Raw genomic sequence first — 12,402 nt, 5'->3', positions numbered from 1 at the left:
GTTTCTGCCTCCCCGTAGGATGGGAACGTGGGGTACGGAGACCAAAGTCCCAAATCAAGTAAGCGTCTGTGTCCGCGACTAAGTCTCCGACGACAAGAAGTCTCCGTGAGCTCACCCCGGCGGCTGCGATGAGGGGTTATGGCGAGGTTTGCTGCCAAGGACTGGGCCAAAAGTAATTGGCCATGTTTCGAAAAAGGACTCCCGCCTCGCCAGTCGAGCTTCCTCTCAATTGCGGCGGTGATCGCGTTTGGGATGCACTTGTACCTGGACAAGGTCGGTTGCGCCCACCACCCCCTCAAGAACTCTAATACCCTTGACCCTGTTCTGGGTCACCATCCTTTCTTGTCGTCTTCTTCTTTATCTCACGTCATATTCGGGACATTCCAGAACAGCCAGACGAACCCCACCTGGCTAGAATGAACGGGATTCTCGAAAGGCGGCGGATCCTGTTAGGCTGCCGGTTCGTGGACTCGGTCCCCACTTTCCACGGTCCCGAGGGGGGGTGGGGAGGTCATGGGTAAACCGGGAAAGGCAGTTGAAAGTTGATACCGTTGTAGGCATCCGGCAACAGGCGAGAGTAGGCGACTGACCAGTTGCCGCTTGTCTGCAATGTGTCTGTATCTACGGCCGAGCTGCGCTGATTCCAGTTTACCCCTCCTTTATCGACGTGTGTGTGTATGCGTATGGCCTCTCGTTCTCCATGAGAGAAGCTCGCTCGCAGTTGCGATAACCTCCTCCAAGTGACGGCTGCCGTGTAACACCCACAACGCACAGATACACCGTTCTGTTGGGAATGGCGGTGGTGGTTGCGCGTAGGATCTTGATCAGCGAACCCGCTGTGGGTTGTCTGGAGAAGCGAGGGGTGGGCGAGAGTCTCCCTCCATAGGGTAGCGGTGTATTGTCGTTCATGTTTGTTGCTCCAGACTGACCAACTGACACGTCGACACCCGCCATGCACGAAGAGCTCCTTCCACCGTGAGACACCATGCCCAGATGACAGCGCGGAGACTCGGCCAAGGTATGGCCAAGGGGATGAGCTGCAAGCTCAAGACGGAGATGGCGTTTCTGCGCATGAGCAGATCGTGAGATCACGCCTACGTCAGCTGCCTTGCTGCTTACCACCCTCTCTATCCTTGACTGTCACGCCTCGACAGCTAGACCTTGATACCGACCTCCGCACACCTGAAAGGTGCCATCGAAGCCTAGTGATCTTCTACAAATTTTACTGAGCTTGGACGTGAGCACAGTCCTGACCTCATCAAAGGATTCCGTGGGAATCTGATATAGGGTCATTCTCAAGGTTGAATGATGCCCAAACGTGTTGGCAAGTTGCCAGGTAACAACAATCGGGAGGATGCTATACCCTGGGTAGAGTGAGTTCTAGGAAGAGAGAGCCGCAGGATCCGTCATCAGAAGCCGCCGGGGTAGCTTATTGGTTTGCTATACGAAGTTTGATAGAAATAATAGTTGATTGGCTGATGAGCAGCCGTCGAAGCAGAGCTAGCAAGGAGACGAACAACAGGCGACACAATCTTACTCTCCGAGGATCTCAGCCCTATGACATGTCCAGGCTGGGCATGCAGGCGTGTTCCCTCATAGGCTCCTAGGTTCAGCGAGAGGGGTTGGCCGCCGAAGAGGACCTTGGCTAAGCCTATCTTTATGTCGTTCGATAATTGCCGCAGTCCAGGCCTCAGCATGATCAGAGGTGATTGGAAATGACCGTATAGGGCCCATTATCCGTGTGGATACATAAACGATCGGTAAGACTCAGAAACAGGGTCACTGCTTTTCTTCTCGAGCCAAAATCCACACTCCCACGCTTTCAGATGACACATTTTTGCACATTTCATTCGGTTTGCCGGCAAAGCTGATGTTTGTCATACCTCGTGGAGGATGTTCGAGAACGTATCAGGTTCTCTATACTAAGAAGGTCTTGACACCTAAGAGCTGACCATATTGTTCGATTATTCCACTTGGTGACTCGGTTGTCCATCTCCCGATTCAGACAGTAGGCTGACCTTTGTTCCAGCATGATAGCACATCTTTATCACTCTCGGTGCGCTCTTTTCCCAGTGCTCACGCACAATCGCGATTTCTGCCGTATCTGGCGGTCGTAACGGATTCACAATGCTTGCCTCGAGAATGCCAATCAGTGCTTCCACAACGCAAGTGAGATGACGCCTTCAAAGCACTTGAAACAGAATTACTCTGCCTTGTCGGTGCCCCGATATGTCGAGCATAGATGCCGTCAACTGGCAACAATGGAAACAAGAGTGACGAAATCATCGGTCCAGTGCCGTTCACTAAGGTACTCGGCTGTGTAGAGCGAACGCTGTCACATCCCGGGCCAACGATTTTCGAGGACCGTCTGCTCCTACGTCCAAATGTGCTTGAGATTCCTCAACAGACCACGAATCTGTCTACCGCTGGAGATCCCGCACAACTCCTACTCGATGGTGAGGCATCCGTTGTGACTGTTTGGAATCTTGGGAAAACAGAATATCAGCATGCGCTGAAGTATGACTGAAGCCAACTGTCGAACTACGCTATGTTGTCAACGAGGTTTCAGGCCGGTCATCTCTCGTTGGACGGGCATAATATGCTTGAATCGGGAAAAGCAACATCCACAGTCGAGTGACGAAAAGCTTGCTTCTTTCTGTAGCATACATGATACTGGTGCCGGCTCCGCGGCTATCAGTTTCATCGTTGACGCGCCTCGTGGCGCTTCAACTTACCGCCACCAAGTATGTCTGGCTCCTCGGCGGCAAAAACGCAATGACATGCGAGACCCTCCAAGTCCTGTACTTTGCGCGCTTGTTGGAACAAAGATCTTTGATCGCCTCAACTTAAGATACCGTAGAGGCGCCATCTTGCCCAATCAGAAATCTCTCGTCCGGATAGTAGAGTCTTGGCCATGAACAAAGGGGTAACTGTAGGGCGTCATGACCCACGACAGCGGGGTACGGAAACGCCATGCAGAGAAAGCCGCTACATATAGGGTTTACATGCTGTCGTCGATTTGCTCAGCACCAATCACAATATTATAGTTGCGGTCACCTCCAGCGGTTACGGGCCCAAGCAGTTGGGCCAACGATCGATGGGTGGAAAGGTGGAGGGCTGGCAATCGACTGACTGGAGCCACGTTGACGATCTCCAGGCGTGCAGATCCGTTCTTGACGAGGTGTTACTGTGTTCTAAGCGCTCGCCGAGAAAGGACTTGCAGAATGCATCATGCAGGCGGCCGACTGCGGGCAAACCATTGCAATGAGCCATAGGTCCGGATCCCATCTTGTCTCCCGGAATTCTTCCCCGCAGAGGTCGGCCGGCGTGAACCCCTCGCAAAGTTCATTTCGCGAGGGATTTCCCTGCTACCTCGAGGTCGATGGACACGATGTCCAACAGTCCCACACATCGACATCATGTAAGTCAGACCTTGCGATGTGATCAAGCGTGGCCAAACCCGAACTTCAATGTATTCATTCGCACTTATAAGGAAATGATCAGAGGGCACCTGATAGGTAGTGGTGACAGCAATCGTCGGGCTTAATACTCCGGCGGATCGCGGCGGCAGGTTCAAGGGCCCATCCCTTGAGAGCCGGCCTGCATGATGGGACGAACGGTGGAACGAGGCAAGGGTCGGTTTCCATTGCTCACGACAAAAGCCTTGGACAACCAAGTGGGCGGCGGGTAACTTCCAAAGCCATGCCATGCCATTTCTGTGCAATGATTTTCCGTTCCTGCCAAAATCCCTCTATTCCCGCGAAGCCGGGAACGCCATATTCGCAGCGCGGGGTTCGGCTCCTGTCAGCAACGTGGGAAAGGATTGTGAATGAAATGAGGGTTTGGGATTGAATGGCTGGTGTGGCTTTGCGACTCGTGCCGGAAGAGCCACACATTCTTCCATCGCGTAATTTGCATCAGGGCAGACGCGTCTGCGGCGTCGCGGGGCCCGTATTTCTACAAAGCAATTTAACTCAAGGAGCGCCGGGAGGGGCTACAGCCGCGAACGCTAAGTTGGCACGTTAGCCACAGTCCGTCGTGTCTCGTTCAGCGCGGGCTGAACGGCATTCTCCTAAAGGCCTATGGAGTTGGGCCCTTTAGGACCCAAGTTATCGCCACCAAGAACCTGCCACGACTCCTTGGATATGACTCTGGAAGAAGGCCACCTTTCAGTATCGGAATGTGATGCGATGGCAGTTGGGCGCAACAATAGGCGGATGAGTTCAAAGTGTCTGAAGTTTGACACTGGGCAATTGAGACGAAAATGCTCTCGCGACAGGCTTGCCCTCGGGACCTTCCTTGCTGACAGTCACAGCCCGGAAGTGGGCCTATCCCGTTGAGATCCGTCAAGAATGTCACCTTGTGGTACTTTTCAGGAGGTTTGATGCCCACATCCTAGCGGGCGCACAGAACCGACAACGCCGTTGAGACTTGAAGTGTTCTTCTGCGGGTGTTGTCTCAGGTTCCTTGCCCCTTGCGGGAAACCTTGTAAGGTGTGGCCTCCCCTGGCATACATGGCCGAAAACAGAAGGGGATCAAGAGGCAGTGCGAGGGGAAAGTCTCCGTAAGAACCTGGGGTGGCCGGACGCTGTGGCAGACAGGTTCGTATCCATCAAGTTTGTGGGTCCATCTCATATAGGCCCCATCGTTGGCATCGTAGCCACTGTCCGCCTCCTTGTCCATTGTTGTAGCTTGGTCCGGGCGGGCGACGGAGAATGAGGGCTCAACACGGCTTTTCAAGGTCTAGTTGGCTACGCCAGCGTGTTCCGCCTTGAGTGATTGACGAGAAAGCACGCTTGTCATCCCAGCTTCAGGACACCAGCTGGCACCGTGGAGTTGTAAAGGAACACATCGACTTTCCAGACATTTTCATGTTGATTGGGAACATTACTGAGAAGCTTCCCACCATGTTTGGGCTAACGGAAAAGTCATGGTGCAGAATGACGAGTCCAGCAGGTGGGAAGTGGGAGACACACTTGTGCCACCAGGCTGCCCGGTGGCGAGGAGCTATTCTGAGCGACGACTCGTTGCGTGATGGCGGGGTACCTCGGCATGTGGAGGTGTGTAGCGAAAGAAAGGCGGACAGGTGCCACGACGCCATGTACCGTGTTATCGAAGGAGGTGAAACAGGCTTCCCTAAGCTTTCTGATGGGAAACAGGGCCAACAGACAATGAGTTAGGGAGATGCTGGAAGCGAGACACGGAAACAGCTGATGTCGCTTGCCCCGATTGTCGTCCTTCTCAGAGGAAACCAAGAGCGGACTACATCAGACCTTATGCCGCCTTGTTTGAGGGGAAAGAGCGGGAGGGCCGGAGAGCCACAGGAGCGAGGAGAGACGCGCAATAGTAACGGGGCTATTCAGCCTCAGGCGAACAGATTACGGCGTATGGGATTGACCTCTTCTTTTTGCGTTTGCGAAGAAATGATGAACTACCGTTGAGTCGCTGATAATTAAGTTGGGAAGCCTTGGCGGGGAGATGCGGCATCAGTGGAAAGTATCGTGTGGTGTACGGGGGAACCCCTGGAGGAGGTCCAAGCAGTCAAAGCTTGCCATGGGGATGGAGGTGCCGCCGCCGTGTTGTCGGTGCCAATCTGCTTTCGTCCAGTGTGCGGCGAAGCGTTTTTTGTGCCGATGTCAATCATTCTCGAGCACGATCGTCTGTAGTAGCCACACGGCCTGATGAATGTGGTCGAAGTCATGGTCCCAAGAGAGACAGAACCCAGGCATTCAACCCGCGGTCGGGATATCAATGGCCATCGAATCATCTCTAGATGACAAAAGTGTTATTGTGTTTCCGAGGACGCCGAGACCAGGCCACCCAAATTGAAGGGTGGGGAGCTTGCCAGGGCCCGATCGGGTGCGGCTGCCGTTATGGCTGAAGGTGGTGAAGGATCGATCACCAGAGTCTTGTTCTAGTGTTGCAGCAAAAAAAGGCCACCTTGGCAATGTTTGAACGGCCGTCGATATCGTTGCTGATTGATGAGACGGCGTTTTGCGGTGGATTCCTCCAATGCCAGGTGGGCGAGCTTCGGCTCCGTGTTGATCAGCACAGAAATAGAATACCTAGACGGGAAAAGGTTGGGGTCCTCGCAAGGGATCTGGAGTCTTGGACACTGGCCAATGGTCGCCTGTTTGGATTGGATGGTTCTTGATGCAAGCTGGACCGAGACGTTATGCTATGGCGAGCATGTTCCATAAGGCCGGTATCGTAATTTTGACCAGAAGGAGGCATGGTGGCATGGAAGCATGTTCGACGTAGCGGTGCGAGCGAGAACGAGAGCTACACAGTAGACCCAATAGACGGGGAGACCAGCGATCCGGGCTCTAGCGAGAGTTTAGCCCCTGAAAACGGCCAGAACTTGGAGAATGGTGGGTAGCACACTACTGTGGTAGGTAGAGTGGTGAGTGGATGGTGCGTGATGGTGCTTTGCATTGACGTGCGGTTTTGTGGTAGTGTGGTAGTGGTGTAGTACCAGAGGCACAAGATGTATCCGTAGGTACTTTTCGGCACCTTGAGTTGAGGGTTCTGGTCAAGAGCAGTATCACGATGAGACTGTTGCTGATACAGTGATGGAGTCGATGGGGTTGATACTCGCTCGTGCTCTAGCTGAAAGCTGGAACAGACGACGGGAGGAGGAGTAGAAGTCATTCCTCTTGGACATGGCGATGGCGAAAATCGATGCCAAAGCCAGAGCCAGAGCCAGAGCCAAAGCCCAAAGCAAGGCAATGTTGTGTCGCAAGGGGAAGGGGGAAAAGAGATTCCCATCAGATGGGACGGAATGCCAGAGGCGGTTGTTGTCTTGGATGGATGTCTTGGATCGTGTTGGATGGTGAGCGGGTGATGGTCTCCGTGATGGCGCGGGAGTCTGAGCGAGTGCCGGGGCGAAGGGCCGTGGAATGATGATGCTCCAGCTCGAAGGATTAGTGCTGCTAACCTTCCGGTCCACCGCCCTTGGGGCCCAAGGTCCTTGGGATTGGGTCACTCACTGGGTGTGATGGAGGGTGGTGGTGGTGGTGAGGGTGGTGTTGTGTGTCTGTAGGTTTGATTCGATGCTGGACATGATGGACGCATCGCACTGCTGCATGAGCTGTGCACATATGGCTTGGATGCTTGGGCCAGAATCTGGAAACAGGTGCAACGACATCTGCAGAGCAGAAATGTGAATTGTGAACACTTAACAAGAAGCAACCGCAGCTACTCACCTACGGGCAGAAGGCGATGGTGACAGAACCCAGTGATGTGCAGGATGCAGCAGCCAGAAACGCGAGGCCCGCAACAGCTCTCGGATGCAGTTGGAACTTGCAGCTGGCAGAGGTTGCGAGGAACTCTACGGAGTATCCGTATCTAAGGTACCTTACCACACTGTCAAACAGTAAGGTACAGACAGGTACGCAGGACTCCGTAGACGAAGTTGAGTTCCTGAGGACTGAGGAAGGAGGAGAGACCGAGAGACAAGGTACAAAGGATACTTGCCCAAGGCGGCACAATGTTGCAGATGGAGGGGCGACTTTGCCTTTGACCTCGAGTCACGTCTCCTGGCCTAAGGAAGACTACGCGGTGATTGGCCGACAAGGCTTCCATTCATCACATTGACTAGCCAAGTTGGGGTCGCCGTCGGATACTCAGTACCTCGATCTCGGGATGAGGAAGTCTCCTTGGTCGAAGCAGGAGTGATGGAAGAGCAAGAGAGCACCTGACATGGCCACCTCATGATTTTCAATGCTCGATGCACATTAAGATGCCTACATAGGTGCCTATATTAAGGCTTGCAATGAGTCAATGATTAGAATCCCGTCCTCTGTCGTGAGGTAATGCATCAGTCATTGTACCATGAGTCAACTCGAACTTCCAGGTCGGGGTGGTTCGACTGAAGTAGGTATGTACAAACACACGGGGCAGGGCAATCTCTCAGCACCGAGCAGACAAGTCTTGCCGGATATGACCCGCGCAGGTATGGTATAAGGTATGGAGGTGTGGAAGGTGAGGTACCTGATCCGTATGGTTTTGCTTTCACGTAGAGTTGCGGATAATACTATAGAGTGTCCGGTAAGAAAGCAAAAAATAAAATAAATAATCAATAATAACTGAAGAAAACGAGAAAGAAATGGGATCGCTGCTCGGCTGCCGTCAGTCATCATCCCTGGCCGTGCCTTGTTACCAAGTCGCATTCCTCGACTGGATAATCAACTTTGATGAAGCCACGGCTGGACCCATCAGGCCGCCGCCGCATTGCCGACGCGGTCTTGCCCTGATGGACACTTGAGGCACGGATATTCGTACGGAATATTCAGGTAATTCTGCGTGTGGCACTGGTAAAATTCGTGCAGTCTATTTAGTTTTTTTCTCCTTGCGACTTCGCCTTCATCTTTCTGGTATTTGCTGGTAGGTGCCCTCCTTGTCTCCTTCTTCCTGCAGGCTGTGGTGGATAGATGAAAGTGGAGTCTGTCCATTATGGAAAGTCCAGATGCAGACACAGCAGGACCTCTCTATCCTTTCTAGTGCATCTTCATAAATGAAAAGGAAGGAAAAAAGTCAAAGGGTGCGGTACGGGAAGGCACTCAGGTAAGGCGCAAAGGTACATCTGGATCTGGCGTGAAATGGCATGGTTGACCCACTCGAGAGACCCTTGTCCTCGGTTCTTAATCACATCATTGGCCCGTTTTATCGCCCGTCTCTGACTCCACCCATCTTGATTGGTCAGGCGCTCGCCTTGAATTGGTAGAGTTGGGTGTGGAAGTGGACCCCGTGGAACTATGGGTGGTGTGCATCACGACCGTCGACCTGGCAGGACCTGGGCCTTGTCTGGCGGCCTGGCCTTGTCCCCCATCTCCACTTTCTTTGGGCTCCCCTAGATGGTGCACCTGCTTGGTGCTTGGTGCCTGCCCTTTCACATCCTTGTCTGCCTTGGCCGCCCTGGCCCGTCCTGGTCTGGTTCCCTCCTCCCCCCCCTCTCCTCTACCTTCCACCCACCCCCGTCTCCTGCCTATCCGTTCCATTGTGAGTGTCTCCTGCCACTGCATTGCTCCTGCTTCAGTGGACTCTCTCTCAAACTGGCAGCAGCGACTGACCGGGCTGCAATTGCTCGTGCTCAGCTCCTGCTTGCTGGTAGGTACTGCTTACCTTCTTCTCTTTGCTGGGTGCTCCTGCTGCCGCCGCTGCCCACACCTCTGGACCACACCTTTCATCCACCCCTTGTCCTCCTTGCCTGTGCTTCGTCCACTCCTTCCCTCCCACGCTGCCGCTGCGGCACCCACCCATCCACTCACACCACACGCACCACTCACACACACATCCCATCTCCATATCTTGCCGTCCACTCGCTGCCAGTCTCCATCTTCTACTTCTACTTTTGCCCTCTCTTCCTCTCGTTAGCTCACCGCCCTTCTTTTTTCCCTCCTTCAACCCTTCTCCCCCTCCTCTTTCCCCCCGCCGCTCTGGTCTGCGATTTGTTCGTTATCGTCGTCGTCTTTTGGAAGGATAAAAAAGAAAATTCAAAGAAAAGAAAGACAAAAAAAAAAGCCCACAAAGCCCAAAAAGCTTTCGCATTCTCTTGAGATCCGTCTCGCATCATTTTTTCAACCAACCGCACAAATTCTTCAGGGGTTCTGGAAGGCTTGCTCACCACAACCACCACGCAATTTCGCTCGACCACCACCACCGCACGCCAAATTCTTCCACCATCCTCCGAAAGAGACGAAATCAGAAGGAACAAAAAGGAATCCGGACCAATCCGCCAGCAATCGTATTGTGCATTTTGCATCCTGTCTAGACCATCGACACACAACAACCCAAACTGCCCGAGAAAACACTTTTTAATCGACTGTATTCTACTTCGACTTCGTCCATCCGTTTCTTCTTCGCAACAAATACATCAGAGAAAAAGTCCACTTCTTAATTTTCAGCACCGCTCCGTCCCATCCGACGTATAGCAACGCAAACTCTCCCAGACGCAGGCACATCAGGTTCGCAGCTACCCCACAACTATTCGGTTTCTTGAGGAAGCTACAGTTGCCTAACTTTCTCTCCTGCCAACCTTGTAGCGACAATCCTCTCGCTTGCGCCTTGAACAAAGAAGAGTTGGTTCTTTGTGGTCCACACCTCTTTCCTCGACCATAACCGCTTCTTGCCAAGTGTCTCCAGACGCCCCAGTGCTGTCTACACATCTTCATCGGCATCACATTGTCGCCCACTCTTTCATCATTACAATCATTTTTTGTCTTCCCTTGACCTCGACGCCCGGTTACGCGACCACCTAATCTCACCCACCACCCACGCCGTCAATCGATATCATCCAAAACACTGCCGATTTTTGGATTTCGACTTTTTGGCACTTTCAACAACTCCGTCGACAGCCTTTTGCTACGATTCCAGGACTAGCTCCGGATTTCGCCCAAGGATCGTTCGGACACAAAACTGCCTTCACGGACAAAACTGCCAACCGAGTATCACAATATCTCTCTTGACAGGCTGCGCTCCGCATTCTTCCACTATCCTTCTTGTAATTCGACCTGGTCGCCTCAGCCACTTGCAAGGCTTCCATTTCTCATTTTCTGAGTCTCGACAACTCGGATAACCCGGCAATTCCGCCAACTCATTTCCGCGACCGACATCGATTCCCGTCTGAGCAATGGACGCAGGCGGTCTCGCTCAAATGAACTCAACAAACTTCTCCTCGGGCAACAGCCTCGCCATGCCTGGCGGAGGTCTCGCCTCGCGCCGCGGTGGCCCCGTCAAGCCTCTATCGCTGTCCAGCGCCACTCCCGGCAGCAACGCCGCCGACAATGGGGCGCCTACTCCCCGTACCAGCCGCTCCCATCTTCTTGCTGGTTTGAGAACCGCTCCGAAGTCCGCTACCGCCGCCAACTTTTCCGCTACCAACAACGCCAACGTTGCTTCGCCCACGTCTCAGTCTTTTGCTGCTAGGAGCAACAACCTGAGCTCCAACATGTATGCCCAGGCCCAGGGTAACCAGTACAACGGCCCCAAGACAGCCCTTCCTCGGTATGCTGGTCAGCAGCAGCAGCAGCAGCAGCAGCAAGCCTACCAGTCTGTTCCCTCCAGCCAGCATTACAGCGCTGAGCAGGTTCTTGCTCCTCCTGAGATTCACTTCGATGAGCAGGAACAGATGGACCCGAGCTTGTACGCCCAGCTGGTTGCCACCAACATGTACCTTGCTCAGCAGCAGCAGCGTCTTCAGCAACAGCTTCTCAGTGTTCAGGCCGCTGCTCAACAATTCCAGGGCCTGAATCTGCAAGGCGCCCAGCAACAGATTCAGCAGCAACAGCTCGCCATGTACCAGCAGCAGCAACAGCTTCAGAGCATCCAGCAGTCGATGATGGGACAGATGCAGCAGCCTCAGCAACAGGTCTACACGTACTACGACCCCGTTACCCGTCAACAAGGCTACTACATTGACCAGGGGCAAATCGACCAGCAGGCTCAGCTGACTCAGATATACGCCGCCTTGGCTCAGCAGCAGCAACAGCAGCAGCAGCAGCAGCAGCAAGCTCCTCGCGTCCAGGTGTCCCCTCCTCCCGAGAACCACGCCACTCCGTATCGTACTACAACCCCTCCCAAGCGCTACGAGTCACCCTCTGAGGTTGCTCCTCTGCCTCCCCCGTCGGCGAATGCCTTTCGCCGTGGCCATAAGAAAGTCATGTCGCTTGCTCTGAACGGTAACAACCAGGCCAGCCTTTCGCCTTCCCAAGAGCCTCCCAAGTCTGCTGGTCCCAAAACGGCCTCTTTCCCGTTGACTCCTTTGTCCGGCGGCTACGGGCCCGGTCAGGGACGCGCCGGCGAGCACCCCATTCGTCAGCCTCGTGGACCTCCTTCCATTGAGGAGTTGAAGGCCAAGCCCATTGCAAAGATGGAGGGCAGCAAGAACTTTGCCACCCGCGCCCGCCGATCTGCAGTGCACAACCTTGTCCGTGCTGGACGTGAGCGTAGAAAGGGCCCAGGCAGTTCCAATGGTAGCATGAGCCCGGTCTCAGAGAGTGCTGAGGAAGAGTCTGGTACCCCCATCACCGACAATGAGTCCGACTCTGGTCGCAGTGGATCCGGCAGCCTTGCCGGCGATATCGACTGCTCCTTGCCTAGCTCAAGAACTTCGACCAACGGCAGCTGGGGAGCTATTGGCTCCGACCGCCCGAGCTCCCGTCAAAGAACTCGCAAGAGTGTTGACAGCATTGGCAGCAACGAGAGCGGCGAGAACAGCTTCGCCAGCGTCTTCAAGAACTCGGCCCAACGCGCCGGTGTTGAAGTAGCGGACGGACAGCGCAAGGCGCCCATGCTGGTCTTGACCAGCGCCGAGAAGCGCAAGAGCGGCATTCTTGCGTAGACTTGTTGGTCCCCGGACGTTACGACGACTATGCACACCTATGTCTTTCCTTATTGACGACC

General features: G+C 54.0%; 6 protein-coding genes across 6 annotated transcripts; 3 read left to right on the top strand and 3 right to left on the bottom strand.

The window, feature by feature from the left end:
- Window positions 1-648: 648 nt before the first annotated feature.
- On the bottom strand, window positions 649-1,293 carry CCOS01_05243 (uncharacterized protein; the record flags this gene model as incomplete). Its single annotated transcript, XM_060453423.1, has 2 exons — window positions 649-1,065; window positions 1,183-1,293. The coding sequence occupies 2 exons, from the start codon at window positions 1,291-1,293 to the stop codon at window positions 649-651; spliced, it is 528 nt and encodes a 175-aa protein (XP_060315195.1).
- Window positions 1,294-2,384: 1,091 nt separating this feature from the next.
- CCOS01_05242 (uncharacterized protein) lies at window positions 2,385-3,268 on the top strand (the record flags this gene model as incomplete). The annotated part of the gene is made up of 3 exons (XM_060453422.1): window positions 2,385-2,456; window positions 2,619-2,744; window positions 2,999-3,268. The coding sequence occupies 3 exons, from the start codon at window positions 2,385-2,387 to the stop codon at window positions 3,266-3,268; spliced, it is 468 nt and encodes a 155-aa protein (XP_060315194.1).
- A 2,184-nt stretch (window positions 3,269-5,452) lies between these two features.
- On the bottom strand, window positions 5,453-5,701 carry CCOS01_05241 (uncharacterized protein; the record flags this gene model as incomplete). The annotated part of the gene is made up of 1 exon (XM_060453421.1): window positions 5,453-5,701. The coding sequence occupies one exon, from the start codon at window positions 5,699-5,701 to the stop codon at window positions 5,453-5,455; it is 249 nt and encodes an 82-aa protein (XP_060315193.1).
- An 843-nt stretch (window positions 5,702-6,544) lies between these two features.
- Window positions 6,545-7,063, bottom strand: CCOS01_05240 (uncharacterized protein; the record flags this gene model as incomplete). The annotated part of the gene is made up of 2 exons (XM_060453420.1): window positions 6,545-6,914; window positions 6,990-7,063. The coding sequence occupies 2 exons, from the start codon at window positions 7,061-7,063 to the stop codon at window positions 6,545-6,547; spliced, it is 444 nt and encodes a 147-aa protein (XP_060315192.1).
- A 1,792-nt stretch (window positions 7,064-8,855) lies between these two features.
- On the top strand, window positions 8,856-9,557 carry CCOS01_05239 (uncharacterized protein; the record flags this gene model as incomplete). The annotated part of the gene is made up of 1 exon (XM_060453419.1): window positions 8,856-9,557. One exon carries the CDS (start codon window positions 8,856-8,858, stop codon window positions 9,555-9,557), a length of 702 nt encoding a protein of 233 aa, XP_060315191.1.
- Window positions 9,558-10,630: 1,073 nt separating this feature from the next.
- On the top strand, window positions 10,631-12,340 carry CCOS01_05238 (uncharacterized protein; the record flags this gene model as incomplete). The annotated part of the gene is made up of 1 exon (XM_060453418.1): window positions 10,631-12,340. The coding sequence occupies one exon, from the start codon at window positions 10,631-10,633 to the stop codon at window positions 12,338-12,340; it is 1,710 nt and encodes a 569-aa protein (XP_060315190.1).
- Between the last annotated feature and the right edge of the window lie 62 nt (window positions 12,341-12,402).

This window comes from Colletotrichum costaricense (assembly GCF_030867565.1).
Source record: "Colletotrichum costaricense strain IMI 309622 chromosome Unknown Scaffold_5.1, whole genome shotgun sequence".
Classification (NCBI taxonomy): domain Eukaryota; kingdom Fungi; phylum Ascomycota; class Sordariomycetes; order Glomerellales; family Glomerellaceae; genus Colletotrichum; species Colletotrichum costaricense.
The sequence above is the reverse complement of the archived record's forward strand: the minus strand, read 5'-3'. Positions and strand labels throughout refer to the sequence as shown.